Source organism: Gopherus flavomarginatus, chromosome 16 (assembly GCF_025201925.1).
Source record: "Gopherus flavomarginatus isolate rGopFla2 chromosome 16, rGopFla2.mat.asm, whole genome shotgun sequence".
NCBI lineage: Eukaryota > Metazoa > Chordata > Testudines > Testudinidae > Gopherus > Gopherus flavomarginatus.
In genome coordinates, this window is record NC_066632.1 from 4,619,877 (window position 1) to 4,640,962 (window position 21,086).

The 21,086-nt window shown below is 48.4% G+C and overlaps 2 protein-coding genes across 2 annotated transcripts in view; both read right to left on the reverse strand.

The window, feature by feature from the left end:
* LOC127035326 (complement C3-like) overlaps nt 1-21,086 on the reverse strand; it is a 190,556-nt gene that overhangs the window by 85,540 nt on the left and 83,930 nt on the right. The gene's annotated exons all lie outside the window — the stretch shown is intronic.
* Nucleotides 1-21,086, reverse strand: part of LOC127035327 (A.superbus venom factor 1-like) — a 116,764-nt gene that overhangs the window by 85,412 nt on the left and 10,266 nt on the right. Inside the window, exons 3-9 of the mRNA XM_050925060.1 lie at nt 8,831-8,993; nt 8,140-8,210; nt 7,016-7,110; nt 5,496-5,578; nt 5,245-5,335; nt 4,646-4,748; nt 4,434-4,554 (exon numbers count right to left, since the gene is read on the reverse strand). Coding sequence (XP_050781017.1) covers nt 4,434-4,554; nt 4,646-4,748; nt 5,245-5,335; nt 5,496-5,578; nt 7,016-7,110; nt 8,140-8,210; nt 8,831-8,993 — 727 coding nt within the window. The remainder of the gene's footprint in view (nt 1-4,433; nt 4,555-4,645; nt 4,749-5,244; nt 5,336-5,495; nt 5,579-7,015; nt 7,111-8,139; nt 8,211-8,830; nt 8,994-21,086) is intronic.

The window sequence follows — 21,086 nt, forward strand, 5'->3', positions numbered from 1 at the left end:
TGCAGGGACGGGCAGGCCACCCCCTGCGGCTTGCTGCCCCAGACATGAGCTTGGAGCGCTGGTGCCTGGAGCCACCGCTGGCAACAGCGTGATTTGTGGGTAAGATCTGTTTTGTCTATTGACCTGGGTCTGGGGCTTGATCCTTTGGGATCAGGAGAATCTTTTTTCTTTTACTGGGGTGTTAGTTTTCATAACCATTCATCCCCATAACAAGTGGCACTGGTGGTGATACTGGGAAACTGGAGTGTCTAAGGGAATTGCTTGTATGGCTTATGGTTAGCCAGTGGGGTAAAACCAAAGTCCTCTCTGGCTGGCTGGTTCTGGCTGCCTTAGAAGTGGAGAAACCCCATCCTTGGGCTTTAATTGCCCTGCTCTAAGCAATTTGTCCTAAATCGATACTCACAGAAGTGTCCCACCACAGGCAGCATCATTACAGTAATGTCATTGGTTGTTTGGATTACTTGGTCCAATTGCCACACCCATGCAATGGCACAGGCTTTCAGCTACTAGTTTCATCTGTAACAAGCTACAGCTGCTTGGAACAGAATGGCTGCTCCTGCTGCAGGGAAAGTTTAGAAATCATAGCTATGTAGAGCTGGAAGGGACCTCAAGAAGTCATCTAGTCCATCCCACACACTGAGGCTGGAGTAAGTATGCCCAGACTATCCCTAAGAGCTGACCGAGAGCTCTTAGAAAAAAATGGTTATTCACCTTCTCATAATTGTTGTTCTATGAGATGTGTTGTTCAATCCATTCCAATCAGGTGTGTGCGTGCCGCATGCACTCCTGCCGGAAGATTTTTCCGTTAGCAGCATCCATAGGGTCGGCCTGGGCACCAGGTGAGCTCCAATGAACTCGATCTCTTGTGTGGGTATCAAGGTGAATTTTTTTGAAGTTTATTTGCAGGCCTGGACTGTGGAAGAGGAAGATGGTAAGACACGTCGCCTTTAATGTCTCATCGTATGAGCCACCCTTGATAAGGCAGTCGTCTAGGTAGGGGAAAAATATAATCCCATGTTTGCAGAGGTGGGCCATGACTGCGGCTAGGGTCTCGGAGAATACTCTCGGTGCTGTGGAGAGTCTGAGTGGGAGTACTCTGTATTGAAAGTGGTCATGTCTGAGGGTGAATGGCAGGAAGTATCTGTGTGCTGGATGAATGAATAAGGGGAAAATAGGCATCTTGTAGGTCGAGAGCTGTGAACCAGTCCCCTTGTTCCAGCACGGGTATTATTGTGCCCAATGTGATCATCTTGAATTTCTGTACATGTACAAATTTGTTCAGTTGGAGTAGGTCTAGTATAGGTCTCCGTCCCCCGCCTTTCTTTTGGGTCAAAAAGTAGCGGGAGTAGAACCCTTTTCCCCGATGTTGCGTTGGTACATGTTCCACTGCATCTAGGTGTAGAAGATGAGCCACTTCTACGTGAAGTAGATGCTTGTGAGAGGGGTCCCTGAAGAGGGACAGGGAAGGGGGAAGGGTGGGCAGGCAGGAGATGAAAGGGCTGGAGTAACCTGATTGAACTATTTCCAGGACCCAGCAGTCCTGTGTGACCTGTTGCCAGACATGGTGGAAAAACTAGAGGTGGTGGGCAAATGGGCAAATAGGCAGCAGAGTCAAGAGGTGGTCATGCAGACCCCCAACCAACACTTCAAAATTGATGTTTGTTTCCCAATCGATGGGAGGCGGGTGGTTGCACATGTTTTTTTCTGCGCTTAGGAGGTCTGTTGTGGTTCCTTCCAATAGCATACGATCTGTGCTGGGACTGGTGATATTGTTGTGTGCGAGGCCTCTGATAAGGTTGATACTGTTGTCTCCTGGAGAGGGATGGGTATATGCCAAGTATGCGCAGGGTGGCCCTAGAGTCTTTCATCATGTGAAGGACTTGGTCAGTTTTTTTAGAAAAAAGTTTATCTTTGTCAAAGGGAAGGTCCTCCACTTTGGTCTGCAGATCTTTGGGTATACCGGATGCAGACAGCCAGAAAGACCTGAGCATCACTACTGTAGTTGGCGTAGTGCGGGCTGCTGTGTCTGCCATGTCCAGGGATGGTTGTAGCGCTGGACACCAATTGGCCTTCAACAAGGATTGACTTAAAGTCCGCTCGCCTGTCCTCCAGGATATGGGAGGTAAAATCAAAGAGCTTGTTGTTGTTGTAGTCATAGCTTGCGAGGAGGGCGGAGTAATTTGCAATTCTAAATTGCAAAGTGGAGGAGGTATAAACCTTGCAGCCCAGGAGGTCAAGTCATTTCAGAACTTTGTCTTGCGGAGGGGGCTGGTATTGTGGTTGTTTTGTTCTGTGTGTCGCTGCATCCACTGTACGAGAATTTGGTTGTGGGTGGGAAAATAAGAAGTCTACATCCTTGGTGGCAACATAATATTTTCATTCAGCCTTTTTGCGTGTTGGTGGGATGGAGACAGGGGTCTGTCAGAGAATGTCAGTTGGGTCTAGGATGGCTTTGTTTATGGATAGCACGATCTTTGAGGATGCAGATGGTTGGAGGATTTTGAGGAGTGTGTGTTGTGTCTCCTGTACTTCCTCCAAAGGAATGCCCTGGATGAGTGTCACCTTCTTGAAAAGTTCCTGGAATTGCTTAAAGTTGTCCACATTTTGTGGAGGTGGAGAGATGAGGGCTCCATCTGCAGCTGATGGAGAGTTAGGAGCCGGTGAATCAGGTAAGGGTTTATAGCCCACCTCTTCAAGAGGGGGTTCAGGAGCTCAAGATGTAGATGGAACTGGACACAGAGGCTCAGAATGGGTCTGTGGTCTGGTGGAAGGGCCGCGAGGAGGAGTGGCAGCAGGAACAGGTCAAAAGTATCATTGAGGTGAAGGCATAGGTTAAGAAAAGTGAGGTACCACCCATGGGGGGACAAAGTAGGGAAACTGAAGCTGGTTCTTGTGAGGTGCCGTGCCTTGAGATATATATGGTTCCAGTGGAGGAGAATCAGGTGGGGAGAACTCTGACTGCTGCTGCATGTCATTCTCACTGTCCATGAGGGTAGCCAGGTCAGGTGGCGAGAGCGACTGTTCATATAGTGAGCACTGTGTGTCAAGGAGTGGGGAGCCAGGCTCAGGGGCCACAGAGATATCATCTTGATGTAAAAATATTTGCTGCTCCATGGACTGTGTTCCTGCGGGGTGCAGAGTGTGAGTGGAAGCCTGCAGTGACTTTTGTTTAGATTTTGTGGGCGCTGCGGGCCATTTATAGGCACCCTGCAGGGGGTCCACGTCTGCTGCAGGGGTGATGGGCAGGCTCGGTGCTGAACATGCTGCCAGTACCGGCTTCATCTCCAATGCTGGTAGGACCAGTGCAGAGGAGAGCTTTCCGCTGTGGGAAGTCGGTTCCCTGCTTTTGCATCCTGCATGAGCATGGCTGAGGTGCTGGGGCTGTCAGAGGCCCCTGCTTTTGGCGCTGTCAGCACTGAGGGTAAGGATCTCGCAGGAGACCCTTTACCCTTTTGAAAATCTCTGGGTGGACTTTGGGGCATCCTGCCTCTTTGCCTGAGAGGGTGAAGCCACGCTCCTGATCGGTTCCGAGCTGGCAGAGGAGTGAGAGAGAGGGTTTACTTGTGCCCATCTCCATAGGTGGCTGCAGAGATTTCTCCATCAGGGCCCTGGTTTCCAGGTGGATACAATGAAGACACTTAGCAGGGATGTGTGTCTCGCCGAGGCACTTCACATACCATGAGTGTCCATCAGAGCGTGGCATAGGCTCCTTGCGGGAGTCGCATTTCTTAAAGCTCGGAGATCCCAGCATCACTGAGCTATGATTGCCTGGGGGCAAAGACTCAACAGAAGATAAACGCGAGAGAAAAAGTTTTTTTTTTTCAATAAAAAACTATTCTAAAGGAAGGGAGAGAACTGGGATATTTCCGTCTAACTATTTCTATTTCTTTTTACTTATTTCTTTCAGAGACCAAGGAAGACGTTCTGGACTGCCCTGAGTCCCATCTTCAGCCAGGGACAGTTGAAAAGGAACTGAGTAGGGTGCAGGACGTGCGCGCTCAGGCAGACCCGAACGACACCACAAGACAGCAGCTGAGCGTGTGCATCCTGAGCAGGCACTACTACCGAAAATCTCCGATCAACGGTGCCGGGACACATCATCACCTGGAGTGGAGCACCCACAGGGACAGCTCTTGAAGAAGAATCTATGATTCTATGATTTCAGTGTCTGTGTCTTTCCGCAGCTGGGCGTGTCCCTGCTGAAGGAGGCTTGAGAGGACCTGGTGGCACCCTGGAGGAGGGAGCAACCCATCACACCAGGTTTACCCCAGAGAGAATGAGATCAGAATCTGGCCTGCAGCCTTTAAAATCTGCAGAACCCTAAGCAGATAGGGCTTTATGCATCTAAATCAACACCTTGAACTGCACTCAGCACCAGTTTGGAACACCCCATGAAGAAAGCTCTTGGCTTTGCACTTATTGCTGATGCTCACCAGATTCTGTCAAAATGGTAACAGAGACGTAAAGTGAGTGGCCAACCAGTTCGTTCAGGTTGGCAAACCGAGCCTTCAGCATCGCTCTGGTCAGCGTTGCTTTTCCTTCTCCATCTTCTATCTAGAAAGGGAGAGAGAGTTTCATGACCTCATCCATGAAGTTCCCCAGGAGGCATGACTCCTCACCCCCCACAGCCGACAACAGGAATTACCGAGATTCTCTTGAGTGATTGCGGGATACTCCTCTTCTCATCATCCATCTTCACCCCAAAGAGGACAAAGGCATTGCCATCTAGTTTTTTCTCATATAGGTACCTGGAGGAATACGGATGGGTAAGAGAAGCCACAAGGAAACCTACTGCTGAACATTATGCCCTAGTGCCACCATTCTCCTCCACAGACCCAGCTGCTTGGTTGGTGTATATCTCCCATGATCCACCATGGTAAGGAGAAGGGGACCCTCATGGCTATGGTGCATCATGAGAGTTGAAGTCCAGCTAGCAAGCCCAGCCCATGGAGAAGAATGGAAGAATGAAGCACCCGAATGGCAACTCCTATGAGGCACTGCGCCAGCATTTCTGAATCACTAGATCTTCAGCCTTTCCCCCCTTCCATTTTTGGACATTGGTTTTTGGATGAAAAAAAAAATCAGAATTTTCTATTGGAAATGGAGATTCTTCATGGAAGAAAAAAAAAAAACATTTAGTGAAAAACATTCCCAAAGTGATGCAAGACTTAGGTTTCTTTCTGCACTAAAACCTGTGGTTGCTACCCCACTCAGCTCATCCCTTCCATCTGCTCACAGACCCACCTCGCAGTGATAGAAACCCTGAAGTCTTCATTGCCATCAATGTATAAAAACTTCTCAGATGGTTCCAATATGACTTCGAAACTCGGCAACACTGGAAAAAGGAGAGGGGAAGAGGAGAACATTGAGCTTGTAGGAGAAGGTGGGTTGCCAGCAAAGCCAAGCCACAGGGAGACACTGCTCCAAGATTATGTCAGAAGAGTAGAGACAGACCCACTCCCTGAGCCTGGGCCCGGTAGGTGCTGGATTCTTACCGTACTCCTTAACATCAAATTGTGCACTGAAGGTCTGCTGAGGGGAATCTTCATACCTGGCCATGATCTTCCAGGTTCCCAGGCTGGAAGAAGGAAATAAGAAGGAACAGTGAATGCACTTAACACGCTCATTTCACAAGGCCCACCTGGCTCATTTTTTTCTCCAGTAATGTTATCAGTTCCAGAAGCTAAATCTGAGCCATACATGGAACTCAAGCCGTCTTCAGGGAACCATGGGGAACCTTAGACAAGTCATTTTTTTCTGCACCTTGATGTTTTCATGAACCAGTACTAAAGGTAGGGACTTAGATCCACAACCCCCTCAACCTTTAGCCAGCAAGGTTTGAGAAATTTAGATCTAAACTTTGTGGCCAGCACTTGTTTCTACAGTCTGCGTGGACCAAAACCCTCAATCCAAACAACCCGAAACGTAAGAAAACTCCAATCCATACAAAAATCTGGCTCCTCGCTCACCAGCTCACTGATGTAATTTTCAGAGTAGTTGAGCATTCATAAATCCCACAGAATGGGAGGTAGGGTGCTCAGCACTTTTGAAAAACAGGCCAACAGGGCCTAATTCTGCCTTTATATACTACAGAATAAATCAGGAGTAATGGCAAGGAAGTCAGTGCAGCTTCATTCTGGTGTCTGCGTAGACTTGGAAAGATTAGTTTTTATCGATACATGTCATTGATTTCACTGTGCACACGCATACCAACAAAAACACATTTACATCAATAATATCAAAATTTACAGATAGGCAAAGCAAGAAAAATGCTGCTTGAGAACTTACTACAGTTTGATTTAAGGCTTTATACGTTGTGTATTTGGACATATGATGTTGACAATTTGTGTTTTAATGGCTATAAAGCTTTCCCTTTTTTGAATCTCAGTGTCTACTGTCATTAAATAATTATTGTCAGATTCCACCGCCGTTTTTTGGCCCTCCATGTTTTCCCCCACCTGTGAAAATGTAAAGTGCTGAAACTCAGAATGGGAGACGATAAAAACCCATAATTTAATTTTGCACAACTGAGCATTTGAAGTGATAGAAACTGGAAAAAGAAGTCTTACAAATAAGCATGATTATCCATCCAAACTATAACAAATACAAATCAAATTATTCCAAGACTGGATATGTGCCAGGAGAGTGTGTTTTCTACACGTTGCTTGGAAATACCTGTAGGAAATGATCTAGTTGATGGGCCACACACAGTAACTAGCTCAGGAGTTCTCAGACTTTTGAACTGGTGACCCCTTTCACATAACAAGCCTCTGAGTGTGACCCCCCTTATACATTAAAAACACTTTTGTATGTATTTAACACCATTATAAATGCTAGAGGCAAAGTGGGGTTTGGGGTGGAGACTGACAGCTCGTGACTCCCCTTGTAATAATCTCAGTCCCGACCATTCAGTTTGAAAATCCCTGAACTAGCTCCACTTCATCTATTCTGCTTCCCTGCCCAACTCCTGCAAAGCTCTGCTCTGTTCAGGCAGAATAACATCCGGGCAATCTACCTGATAATCTCCGGTAAATTGTGGCTCAGGGAGAAGATGCCTGATTTCAAGGCGGCGGAGATGGGAATTTGCTTGACAATAATGGACTCAGGGGTCTGGAAAGGAAAAAAGTTAAGAGTTTAGGGAGAAAAATGCTTCCAATTGCTCTTCACAACATCATCTGCCACATTTACATTCCTGAGCCACTGGAGGGTTCTCCATACTTCCAACAATAGCATGTAACAATCTGGACTCCACTGATTGGTTTGAATTCCTTAACTATCCAGAGACACCGGAAAACTGACAAATCTCTCCTGACCTGGCTCAGCGAGGCCAGCAAAGAACTCAAGGAAGCGGCTCGGAAGACTAAAGAGCCTCCACGGCAGAATCTTGCAGACGCCAGACTTAACCCTGAGCTAGCTGCAAACCTTGGAGCTGCCCAAAGGGCCGCATGGCTCTGCCAACCACAGCTGCTCCCCATCGCAAAGCCCCAGCTGGCTATGCTGCTGCTCAGGACAGAGTGTCAAAGAAAGGGGAAACTGAGTCAAAGAGGAACTGAAGGGACAGATGTGTTCTCTCCCCTCCCAGCTGGCTGAGGTGAGGAAAACCCCGGGGGATTATTGCCCAGGGTTTTGCAGCCGATTTACTTTATTTTATGGATCATAAAGCCCAGTGGAAAGGGCCTGAACAGAACTAATGCCTATATGGAGCTATAATCCCTGTTCCTGCCACCAGTTTACACGTCCTTCAAAGGGCTCCTTGCAGTGGCTCCTTGTCTTCAGTCTTCCCAGACGACCACCTGCCTGGCTGTTCCCGAAGAACTCCATGCAACTTTCCTCAAGAGTTAACACCATTGCAGAACCACGGGACTTCCACTGTGTCCCTTCCACTGTGTCCCAGCAGCCTGGCTGCTGCCCCTGCAAACTTTGTAACCTCCTTAATGACTAGGGGAGAATTTGGATGCCAGAGGTTTTCAAGGAGAGACCTCAAACAATCATTTGCTTTGCTCCCGGCTGTACCATGTTGCTGCTACACGCAGGGGTTCTGTGCAGCTGCCTCAGTCACAATAAATTGCTATGCATTACCCACACAAGTGGCTAAACCCACCTATCCCTCCACGGGCTCACTCAGAACAGAGACCTCACCTCAAACTCCACGATCACTCTCTTAGACACCGGTTCCAGTTTGTGACCCACGGTGAAGATCCGGTAGAGGACTGAGAAAATAAAGAAGGAAGACATCTTGGCCCAGATCCTCAAAGCTACTTAGGTGTCTAAATCTGATTGAAACCAACCAGAGTTCGGGGTCTGACCCCACGGAGGGGTTGTTTCACCATAGCCTCTCTCTACAGTCGGAGATCTCCATAGCTTTTTTCTCTAGGGCATTGTCTTGCTTTTCTCCCCTGTCCCTAAGTACCAGGTGGGAGGGCTTTGTCATTGCTAGGACCTGTCCTGCTCTGAATGGCCTGGGATTAGTAGACTCTATTTCACACAGGCTTCGGGACGGCCGTCAGATGGGGACATGTATCTCAGTACAAGATGCAGCAGAACCAGTCACTGTGATTTGAAAATTCCATCACCTATTCTCAATCCCATGGCCCACCCAGTCTTTTGGTATCTAACAATCAATGGGACTTTCCAGCTAGAACAATGGTGAAGGGTCAAATATTGCAAATTGGTGGGGGCAGAGTCTCTGCTCCAATTCTTCTCTGTCTTCAACTAGACAACAAGCAAAGCAATATGCACAGGATGTGACACGGCAGCCTTGCTGTAGATATGGCATGACATCAGCAGGTCCTACCCTTTCCCATTAGAAGAGACCAGGGGAAGGCAGTACCTGTAGACCCAGGTGTATAGATGGTTTTGTCTGTCTGGATAAAGATGTATCCACTGTGGAAATGGACCAGAACCACTTTCTCCAGGGTTTGCTGAGGAAACTTAGCCTGGACCACCACATACTGGTTTTGTTTGGAATCTTTTGTTATGTTTTTGGTGGGAACCTGCACGAGAAGAAGAGCATGGATGAGTTCTTCCTGCTTTTACTCACCACCACAAGCGATGCTCTATGCAAAAGACCTTTGCAGTGTTAATGATGCTTAAGTTACAAAATCACAGAATCATAGACCTGAAAGGAACCTCGAGAGGTCATCTAGTCCAGTCCCCTGCACTCAAGGCAGGAGTAAGTATTATCTAGACCATCCCTGACAGGTGTTTGTTCAACCTGCTCTTAAAAATCCCAAATGATGGAGATTCCACAACCTCCCTAGGTAATATATTCCAGTGCTTAACTGCTCTGACTGGAAGCTTTTCTTATGTCCAACCTAAACCGCCCTTGCTTCAATTTAAGCCCATTGCTTTTTATCCTGTCCTCAGAGGTTAAGAACAATTCTTCTCCCTCCTCCTTGTAACAACCTTTTATCTACTTGAAAACTGTTCTCATGTCCCCTCTCAGTCTTCTCGTCTCCAGACTAAACAAACCCATTTTTTTCAATCTTCCCTCATAGGTGATCGTTTTCTAGACCTTTAATCATTTTTGTTGCTCTTCTCTGGACTTTCTCCAATTTGTCCTCATCTTTCCTGAAATGTGGCGCCCAGAACTGGATACAATACGCAAATGGAGGCCTAATCATGGTGGAGTAGAGCAGAAGAATTACTTCTCATGTCTTGCTTACAACACTCCTGCTAATACATCACAGAATGATGTTAGGTTTTTTATAACAGTGTTACACTGTTTACTCATATTTAGCATGTGATCCATTATGACCCCCAGATCCCTTTCCACAGCACCCCTTCCTAGGCAGTCATTTCCCAGTTTGTACGTGTGCAACTGATTGTTCCTTCCAAAGTGGACTACTTTGCATTTGTCCTCATTTAATTTCATCCTATTTTCTTCAGACCATTTCTCCAGTTTGTCCAGATCATTTTGAATTTTAATCCTATCCATTATCCAAATCATTGATGAAGATTGCCATAAAGATACAAATAAGGGTAACATAAAATCCCTCTTGGGAAGCTGTTCTAAATCACTTTACCTGTAAGGGCTTAAGAAGCTCATACAACCTAGTTGGTACCTGACCAGAAGGGTCAATGAGGAAAGAAGATATTTTCAAAACTGCCCAGGGCCGGGGGGGAGGTTGTGTGTGCTCTCTTTGTTGTCCCCTCTCGGATGGAGAGAGAGATCAGGCAGGTAAAACATCTCCTGAAAACATATCTAAAATGATCCATCTACAATTATAAAAAATTGCAAATAAGGCAAGGAAATGCATTAGATTATCTTTTGTTTTAATTTGTGAATTTCCCCTATGCTAAGAGGGAGTTTTATTCCTGTTTTGTTATTGTGAAGCAGAGCCAAAAGGAAATCCTCTGTGTTTTAAATATTTTTATTACCCTGTAAAGCTACATTCCATACTGATTTTGCAGGTGTGATTCTTTTATTTTTTTCTTTATAATAAAGTTATTTAAAAATCCTGATTGATTCCTAAAAAAAGACAGTTACTCACCTTTGTAACTGTTGTTCTTCGAGATGTGTTGCTCATATCCATTCCAATTAGGTGTGTGCACGCCGCGTGCACGTTCGTAGGAAGATTTTTACCCTAGCAACACTCAGTGGGTTGGCTGGGTCGCTCCCTGGAGTGGCGCCATTATGGCGCTGGATATATACCCCTGCCAACCCAATAGCCCTTCAGTTCCTTCTTACTGGTTACTCCGACAAAGGGGAGGGAGGGCGGGTGTGGAATGGATATGAGCAACACATCTCGAAGAACAACAGTTACAAAGGTGAGTAACCGTCTTTACTTCTTCGAGTGCTTGCTCATATCGATTCCAATTAGGTGATTCCCAAGCCTTACCTAGGCGGTGGGGTCGGAGTGAGACGTTGCAGAATGCAGAACTGCTGAGCCAAATGCTGCATCATCTCTGGACTGTTGAACCAATGCATAATGTGAGGCAAAGGTGTGAATCGATGACCAGGTAGCTGCCCAACATATTTCCTGGATGGGAACATGGGCCAGGAAGGCGGCAGATGAAGCTTGAGCCCAGGTAGAATGGGCGGTGAGGTGGATACCCGGAACGTGAGCCAAATCATAGCATGTATGGATGCAGGATGTTACCCAAGATGAAATTCGTTGGAATGAGACCGGTAGGCCTTTCATCCCGTCTGCCACAGCTACAAAGAGCTGAGGTGACCTTCGGAAGGGTTTTGTTCTCTCGATATAAAAGGCGAGAGCCCTGCGAACATCTAGGGTGTGCAGCTGTTCCCGATGCGATGGATACGGCTTCGGGAAAAAGACAGGGAGGAAGATGTCTTGATTGACATGAAAGGCGGACACCACCTTAGAGAGGAAGGAGGGGTGTGGTTGCAGCTGTACCTTGTCCTTATGGAATACCATATACGGGGGGTCTGCTGTCAAGGCCCGAAGCTCAGATACTCGTCTTGCCTAAGTAATAGCGACGAGGAAGGCTGTCTTCCAGGAAAGATACAGCAGTGATCAGGTGGCCAGTTGTTCGAAAGGAGCACCCATAAGCTTGGCTAGTACCAGGTTGAGATCCCAGATAGGGGTCGGGCGTCTGACTTGAGGGTACAAACGTTGTGTAACCCTTCTGCCCCTCTGAGTTGGCAGCAACAAGGGCCGGGTTCAGTATCCAGGGGGTCCGTTTCAGTAACACAATGCATAACCGGCTCGAGCCCCCACCCAGTGACCTGGGACACTCACATACCACACCCCCCTGGGCGTCTCTAGGAGGCAATACTTCCCCTCTCGCAAGCATGGAGTCTGAGTGTAGCAAAATCTTTTTAATAAAGGAAGGAATCAATGCGGCATCCCATTGGAGAAACACCACAAACAGGGTTATAACACAAACCATAAACAAAAACCCACCTCCAAGTACGTTTGGCACTGTCCTTTTTCCCCTTAGGGTTTTAAGTCCAATCACCCCAAAGTCCAACAACCCAAAAGTCTCTGGTCAATGCCACCCCAGAGTTTGAGAGTTTATCTGTAGAGGTTCCTCCCCCCAGCCTGGGTAGAAAGGGGCACCTTACGTGGTCCGGGGTCAACTGCCCTGCCTCTCCGTGGGTTCTGCTTCTGCCTTCTCCACGAACTGCTCCGCTTTACCAGCTGCTCCACTCTGCTCCTCCAGCCGTCCTCAGAAACTGCTCCGCTCCACCAGCTGCTCTGCTCCATGAGCTGCTCTGCAAACTGCTCGGCTCCGCTCGCTCTGTGGGCCGCTCCACTCGTCCCACAGCTACTCTGCTCTGCCAGCCACTCTGCTGCCACCAGCTGTCCCGTGATCCGCTCCAGCCGTCCCCGCAACTGCTCCACTCCACCAGCTGCTCTGTTCCACAGTATAACTTCAGGCTTCCCCACTAGTTAGCACAGTACTCAGTGCTCTCAGCTCAGTTATTTCAGCTCTTTAGTAATTTCAACTCTTAGTGATCTCAACTCTTAGTAGGGGAGCCCCAGTGCTAGTGCACCATTAGCCCAAAGTGAGTTCAGCTCAGTAACCTGTATTTAGATTCTTGAGGGAATAAAAAAAAAATCAACTCTGACATTCCACAGTGGAGAGAGGAGGGGGTGGAACTGGTGCTTCTGGCTAAACAAGGAGACTGCACCACCAGGCACAGATACCTGTCCCCAGCCTCTCTCAATTCACTGGGTTTTGGAACCCATGTCGCTTGTCTAACAAGTACCACCCAACTGAGGGTGAGTCATTTGTCACCAAGCAGTCCCACAGCTCGGCAGTCTGGGATAGGGTAGGCGTGCCTATGCAAATACACTCTCTGACATTCTTTCCACCAGATGTCAGGGTAGAGCTTATCCTGACTCTGCTTACAGTTGCAATCCCTTGAGGAAACTTGAAACTACGGGGTGAGAGAAGATTGACTGGCCATTTTCCCCTGGGTGGAAGGCGGAGATGGCTGCCAGATGCACCTTTATGGAAGAGATCGCTAGGCCCTATTCTTTCAGGGACCAGAGGTAGTCCAGGACAGTAGGAACGGACACCTGCCTGGGGACTGAGTTACCCTGAGCGCACCAGCAGGAGAAATGTTTCCACTTGGCCAGATATGTCATCCTAGTGGAAGGCTTCCTACTGCCCAAGAGTACCTGTTGGACCGAGGCAGAGCAACGCAACTCATACTAGCTCAACCATGCAGCAACCATGCTTGAGATGAAGAGACTGCAGGTCTGGATGGTGAAAACTGCCGAAGTTCTGTGTTATGAGATCTGGCCAGAGTGGCAGGCGAATCGGGTCTGCCACTGAGAGGTCGAACAACATGGTGTACCAGTGCTGCCTCGGCCATGCTGGAGCAATCAGGATCAGGTGGGCGCTGTCCCTGCAGAGCTTGAGTAGGACTCTGTGGATGAGCGGAAATGGTGAGAAGGCATAGAGTAGGTGCCTCTTCCACGGGATCAGGAATCATCTGAGAGGGAGCCCGGGAAGCGTCCCTGGAAGGAGCAGAACACCTGGCATTTCCTATTCTCTCGGGAGGCAAAGAGGTCTATGTGGAGAAACCCTCACTTCTGGAAAACAGAATGGATGACATCCGGACAAATCAACCACTTGTGAGACAGGAAGGATCTGCTGAGGTGATCCGCCAGAGTGTTCTGGACTCCTGGGAGAAAAGACGCTATCGATTGAGTGGGCTATGCAAAAGTCCCAGAGGTGAAAGGCTTCTTGACAAAGGAGGGAGGAGTGTGCTCCGCCCTGCTTGATTATGTAAAACATGGCTGTTGTGTTGTCCGTGAACACTGATACACAACGGCCTTGGAGATGGTCTCGAAACACCTGGCATGCTAGACGAACCGCTCTCAGCTCCCGCACATTGCTGTGTAAGGTCAGCTCTTGAGGCAACCAGAGGCCTTGAGTGCAAAGGCCCTCGAGGTGGGCACCCCAACCCATCGATGATGAGTCCATGGTTAGGGCCATCGAGGGTTGCGGTGGGTGGAATGGTATCCCAGCACAGACCAGAGTGGGGTTTAGCCACCAGGTCAGGGAGCCCAGAACCTTCCGGGGAATAGTGAGCACCGAGTCCAGGCTGTCTCTGCGTGGTTGGTATATTGGAGCAAGCCAGGTTTGAAAGGGACGGAGGCGTAGCCTCTCATGCTTGGTCATGAAGGTGCAGGAGGCCATGTGACCTACTAGGCTGAGGCAGGTGCACACCGACGTTGTCGGGAAGGTTTGAAGACCTTGAATAACTGAAGCCATTGCCTGAAAACGCGACTGCGGGAGGCGGGCTCTGGCCAGATTGGAGTCTAGAACCGCTCCGATGAAGTCTATTCTCTGCGTGGGTATCAGAGTAGACTTCCCTGTGTCGATCATCAGGCCTAGGCTCCCAAAGAGGTCTTTGATGATGCGCAGGTGCTGCGACACTTGTAACTGGGAAGTCTCTCGAATGAGCCAAATGTCGAGATACGGGTAGACGTGTACCCGATGACGCCAGAGGGAGGCAGCGACTACAGCCATGCATTTTGTGAACACACGCGGCGCCGTAGAAAGGCCAAACAAAAGTACAGTGAACTGAAAGTGTTGATAGTTGACCACAAAATGGAGATACAGTCTGTGTGGTGGGTAAATTGCGATGTGGAAATACGCGTCCTTCATATCGAGGGCGGCATACCAATCTCCCAGATCCAGGGACGGGATAATGGTCCCCAGGGTTACCATATGGAACTTCAGCTTTATCATGAATTTGTTGAGTTCTCGCAGGTCTAGGATCGGTTGTAGACCTCCCTTTGCCTTGGGGATTAGGAAGTAGCGGGAATAAAAACCTTTGCCCCTCATGTCTTTTGGCACCTCCTCTATGGCTCCCATGGCTAGGAGCGACTGGACCTCTTGTAAGAGGAATAGCTTGTGAGAGGGTCCCTGAAGAGGGATGGGGAGGGAGGGTGGGAAGGCGGGGTTGAAACAAACTGGAGGTGGTATCCCACTTCCACCGTGCGCAGGACCCAACGATCTGAAGTTAGCTGGGACCAGGCAGGGAGGTATGGGGAGAGGTGTTTGAAAAAGGGAGGAGAAGGATCTGATAGAGCAACTGGTGGGCCTGTAATAACCTTAGTCCCAGATTTGGACCTTAGCGTCCAAAATATGGGGGTTAGCATGAAAACCTCCAAGCTTAGTTACCAGCTTGGACCTGGTACCTGCTGCCACCACCCAAAAAATTAGAGTGTTTTGGGGCACTCTGGTCCCCCTGAAAAACCTTCCCTGGGGACCCCAAGACCCAAATCCCTTGAGTCTCACAACAAAGGGAAATAATCCTTTTTCCCTTCCCCCCTCCAGGTGCTCCTGGAGAGATACACAGACACAAGCTCTGTGAATCCAAACAGAGTGAATCTCCCTCTCTGTTCCCAATCCTGGAAACAAAAAGTACTTTCCTCTTCACCCAGAGGGAATGCAAAATCAGGCTAGCCACTTCAACACACACAGATCTCCCCTGATTTCTTCCTCCCACCAATTCCCTGGTGAGTACAGACTCAATTTCCCTGCAGTAAAGAAAAACTCCAACAGGTCTTAAAAGAAAGCTTTATATAAAAAGAAAGAAAAATAAGTACAAATGTTCTCTCTGTATTTAGATGATACAACACAGGGTCAATTGCTTAAAAGAATATTGAATAAACAGCCTTATTCAAAAAGAATACAAATCAAAGCACTCCAGCACTTATATTCATGCAAATACCAAAGAAAAGAAAACCATAGAACTTACTATCTGATCTCTTTGTCCTTACACTTAGAAACAGAAGACTAGAAAGTAGAGCTACTTCTCCAAAGCTCAGAGAAGGCAGGCAGACGGAAAACAAAGACAAAGACACTCAATTCCCTCCACCCAAAGTTGAAAAAATCCGGTTTCCTGATTGGTCCTCTGGTCAGGTGCTTCAGGTGAAAGAGACATTAACCCTTAGCTATCTGTTTATGACACGCCCCCCAAATTGCAGACAGTGGGGAAGCTCACTGGCGGCGATTTCCTTCTAGAACTTGAAAATAAACAGATTAATACAACACATACACCTTTACATATACTCCTAAGTATATAACTAACAGACTTCTACATTTTAAGAACACTTTTTAACTACTGAATTCTGGGAAACTCTCACGGGAGAGTGCATCAGCTACTTTGTTAGAAGCTCCTGTGATGTGTTGAATTTCAAAATCAAAATCTTGGAGAGCTAAACTCCAACGAAGAAGTTTCTTGTTGTTCCCCTTGGCAGTATGAAGCCACTTTAGTGCAGCATGGTCAGTTTGTAGTTGGAACCGCCGTCCCCAAACATATGGGCGTAGCTTTTCCAGGGCGTACACAATGGCATAGCATTCCTTTTCACTGACTGACCAGTGACTTTCCCTCTCAGACAGTTTCTTGCTGAGAAACACGACAGGATGGAAGTTGTGATCTGTTGCTTCCTGCATGAGCACTGCTCCTATACCACGCTCAGATGCATCTGTGGTTACTAGGAATGGCTTGTCAAAATCCGGGGCCCTGAGCACAGGGTCAGACATGAGCGTTGCCTTAAGTTGGGTAAAGGCCTTTTGACACTCATCAGTCCACTTAACTGCATTTGGCTGGGTCTTTTTGGTCAGGTCGGTCAGTGGGGCAGCGATTTGGCTGTAGTGTGGTACAAATCGCCTGTAGTATCCGGCCAAGCCTAAGAAGGATTGGACCTGTTTCTTTGACCTTGGGACAGGCCACTTTTGGATAGCATCCACCTTGGCCTGTAGGCGGTTTATGGTTCCTCGACCCACCTGGTGCCCCAGGTAAGTCACTCTGTTTTGGCCTATTTGACACTTTTTGGCCTTAACAGTTAGTCCTGCCTGCCTGATGCGCTCAAAGACCTTTTCCAGGTGTAGTAGGTGTTCGGGCCAGGAGTCAGAAAAAATGGCCACATCATCGAGGTAGGCAACTGCAAATTCTCCCAGTCCAGCTAGTAGACCATCTACCAGCCTTTGGAAGGTGGCGGGTGCATTTCGAAGGCCGAAAGGAAGGACATTGAATTCATACACCCCCGCATGGGTGACGAATGCTGACCTCTCCTTGGCAGGTTCATCTAGCGGTACTTGCCAGTACCCCTTGGTTAAGTCTATTGTAGAGATGAACTGGGCACGTCCCAACTTCTCCAATAGCTCATCGGTACGTGGCATTGGATAGTTGTCCGGACGAGTTACAGCATTTAGCTTACGGTAGTCCACGCAAAAGCGTATTTCCCCATCTGGTTTGGGTACCAGAACCACTGGAGATGCCCATGCACTGGTAGATGGGCGGATTATACCCATTTGTAGCATGTTCTGGATCTCCCGTTCTATAGCAGCTTGGGCATGAGGAGACACTCGGTAGGGTGGGGTTCTGATTGGGTGAGCATTACCTGTATCAATGGAGTGGTATGCCCGTTCAGTCCGTCCTGGGGTGGCTGAGAACAATGGGGCGAAGCTGGTGCACAGCTCCTTGATTTGCTGCCGCTGCAGACGTTCCAGGGTGGTGGAGAGGTTCACCTCTTCCACGCTACCGTCTTTTTTTCCGTCGTAGTAGACACCGTCAGGCCACTCAGCATCATCTCCCTGGACTGTAAACTGACAAACCTGTAAGTCTCTGGAATAGAAAGGCTTGAGAGAATTAACATGGTACACTTTAGGCTTTAGTGAGGAATTGGGAAATGCTATGAGGTAGTTTACAGCTCCCAGGCGCTCTTGGACCGTGAAGGGCCCTTCCCATGATGCTTCCATCTTATGGGCCTGTTGCGCCTTCAAGACCATAACCTGGTCTCCTACCTTGAAGGACCGATCTCTGGCATGTCTGTCATACCAGGCCTTTTGCTCTTGTTGAGCATTCTTTAGGTTCTCTTTAGCAAGGGCTAAAGAGTGTTGGAGGGTGCTTTGTAGGTTGCTTACAAAGTCCAGAATGTTAGTTCCTGGAGAAGGCATAAACCCCTCCCATTGCTGCTTCACCAACTGTAATGGCCCCTTAACCTCGTGACCATACACAAGTTCAAATGGTGAAAACCCTAAACTGGGATGTGGTACAGCCCTGTAGGCAAACAGCAACTGCTGCAACACTAGGTCCCAATTATTGGAGAATTCGTTGATGAATTTCCGTATCATGGCCCCCAAAGTTCCATTGAACCTTTCCACCAGGCCATTGGTTTGATGGTGGTATGGGGTGGCAACCAAGTGATTCACCCCATGAGTTTCCCACAGTTTTTCCATGGTCCCTGCCAGGAAATTAGACCCTGAATCTGTAAGGATGTCGCAGGGCCAACCTACCCTGGCAAAGATGTCTGTTAGGGCCAGGCACACAGTGTTAGCCCTGGTGTTGCCTAGAGCTACTGCTTCCGGCCATCGGGTAGCAAAGTCCACTAAAGTCAGTACGTACTGCTTTCCTCTGGGCGTCTTTTTTGGGAAAGGGCCCAGAATATCCACAGCTACTCGCTGAAATGGGACCTCAATTATGGGGAGTGGCTGGAGAGGGGCCTTGACCTGGTCTTGAGGCTTACCCACTCTTTGGCATACCTCACAAGACCGGACATACTTGGCAACATCCTTGCCCATCCCCTCCCAGTGGAAGGACTTCCCCAACCGGTCCTTGGTTCTGTTCACCCCAGCATGGCCACTGGGATGATCATGGGCTAAGCTTAAGAGCTTCCCCCGGTACTTAGTTGGAACCACCAACTGTTTTTGCGGCTGCCATTCTTCCCGGTGTCCACCAGAAAGAATTTCCTTGTATAAAAGTCCTTGGTCTATAACAAACCGGGATCGATTAGAAGAGCTGAGAGGCGGTGGGGTGCTCCGTGCCGCCGCCCAAGCTTTCTGAAGGCTGTCATCCGCTTCCTGCTCAGTCTGGAACTGTTCCCTTGAGGCTGGGGTCACCAGTTCTTCCTCAGACTGTGGACTTGGGCTTGGTCCCTCTGGAAGCAATGTAGGTGATGGGGTTGTTTCCGTTGCTGGTGAACCGCTCTCCGCTGGTGCACCTGAGGGTATTTCAGGCTCTGGCTGAGCCTTTTGGGTATGGCTGTCTGTTGCTTCTGCCAGTTTTGGCTCGCTGGCGCCCTCTGGCGTTGAGTTTGAAGATGGGGTTGCACTTGCTGGTGCTGGTTGCTGTTCCAGTTCCGGGCCTGGGACTGGAGATGCTGTGGCTGTTTCAGTGGTAGGCATGGAATCCGGGTCCACTACCTCTGTCTGGGTCTCTGGTAACACAGACGGGGCCTCTGTGGACGGTTCAGGAACAGGAATGGGTCTGGAAGCTTGCCTGGTTTGGCTACGTGTAACCATTCCCACTCTCTTGGCCCGCCTCACCTGGTTGGCCAAGTCTTCCCCCAGTAGCATGGGGATAGGATAATTGTCATAGACTGCAAAAGTCCACATTCCTGACCAGCCTTTGTACTGGACAGGCAGTTGAGCTGTAGGCAAGTCTACAGCTTGTGACATGAAGGGGTAAATTGTAACTTTGGCCTTTGGGTTGATGAATTTGGGGTCAACGAAGGATTGGTGGATAGCTGACACTTGTGCCCCCGTGTCTCTCCACGCAGTAACCTTCTTTCCGCCCACTCTCAAATTTTCCCTTCGCTCCAAGGGTATTTGAGAGGCATCCGGGCCTGGGGATCTTTGGTGTGATGGTGGTGTAATGAATTGCACTCGCATGGTGTTCTTGGGACACTTGGCCTTGATATGTCCCAGTTCATTACACTTAAAGCATCTTCCATCTGATGGGTCACTGGGCCGAGGTGAGTTACTGGAGACTGGTGAGGTTGAAGGGTAGGGTATCTGTGGCTTTACTTGGGTGGTATGTGGGGTCTTTGGCTGTCCTCGGTTGTAGGGTTTATGGTCTGTGTGCCCCCTGGGGTAATCGTTCCCCTTGACAGTAGCTTTTTTGCTTTCTGCCAGTTCCATCCATTTGGCTCCAATCTCCCCCGCCTCAGCGATATTCTTGGGGTTTCCATCTTGTATGTACCGTGTGATGTCTTCAGGAACACCATCCAAGAACTGTTCCATTTGTATGAGGAGGTTTAGTTCTTCCAAGGTTTGAATGTTGTTTCCTGTTAGCCAGGCCTCATAGTTTTTTGCAATGTAGTAGGCGTGTTTGGGAAATGACTCCTCTGGTTTCCACTTTTGGTTTCTGAAACGCCGACGGGCATGATCTGGGGTTATCCCCATCCTGTATCTGGCCTTGGTTAGAAAAAGTTTATAGTCATTCATTTGGTGCTTAGGCATTTCAGCTGCCACCTCTGCTAAAGGTCCACTGAGCTGTGACCTCAATTCTACCATGTACTGGTCTTCGGGAATCTTGTACCCAAGACAAGCTCTTTCAAAATTTTCCAAGAAGGCCTCGGTGTCATCACCTGCCTTGTAGGTGGGAAATTTCCTGGGCTGTGGAGCAATATTTGGCGCCGGGTTGTTAGGGTTGGCTGGCACAGGCAGCCCAGCTTTTGCCAACTCCAGTTCATGTTTTCTCTGTTTTTCCTTCTCTTCATTCTCTTTTTGTTGTTTTTCCATTTCTCGGTGGTGGTTTTCCATTTCTCGGCGGTGGGCCACCTCTTCTTCTTCTAGTTTTCTTTTGTGTGCTGCCTCTTGGGCTGCCTGTTCTCTTTGGAAGGCTGCCTGTTCTCTTTGGTAGGCTGCCTCTTTGATCTGTTCTTCTCTTTCTTTCATCTCCATCTCTTTTTGTTTTATTTCCAGTTGTCGCCTGTGTTGAGCTTCTTTGATTTGTTCTTCGGCGTCAATTTTTGCCTTAGAAGTCATGGTTCCTGTTTTCTTGTGTTGGGGTGCCCTCCGGTGTTTATCTTCTGAACTGCAGGTTCTGTTGCCTCCTGGAGTCTGCCTAGCAACAGTGCTTTTTTCCTTTTCTCTCTCTAGCTAATGTTCAATGAAGGGAAACCAGAAAAACCACTTTATTTGCATGCTGGTACTTGCCCCCTAATGGGAGGGCTATTGCATGACAAAAGACCCTTAACAGGTTCTTAATGGCTTCTCGCTTAACATGCAAGCCACAAACTGCCAGAGAGAGCAGAAAAAAAATTTCTCTCTGGTTCCCTTTTAAAACCAAACTGTTTCTCTCTGCTAAAAAGCCCTTAGCAGAGAAAAGAAAAATATAATATTTCTACTGGCTTCTGGGTTCTGTC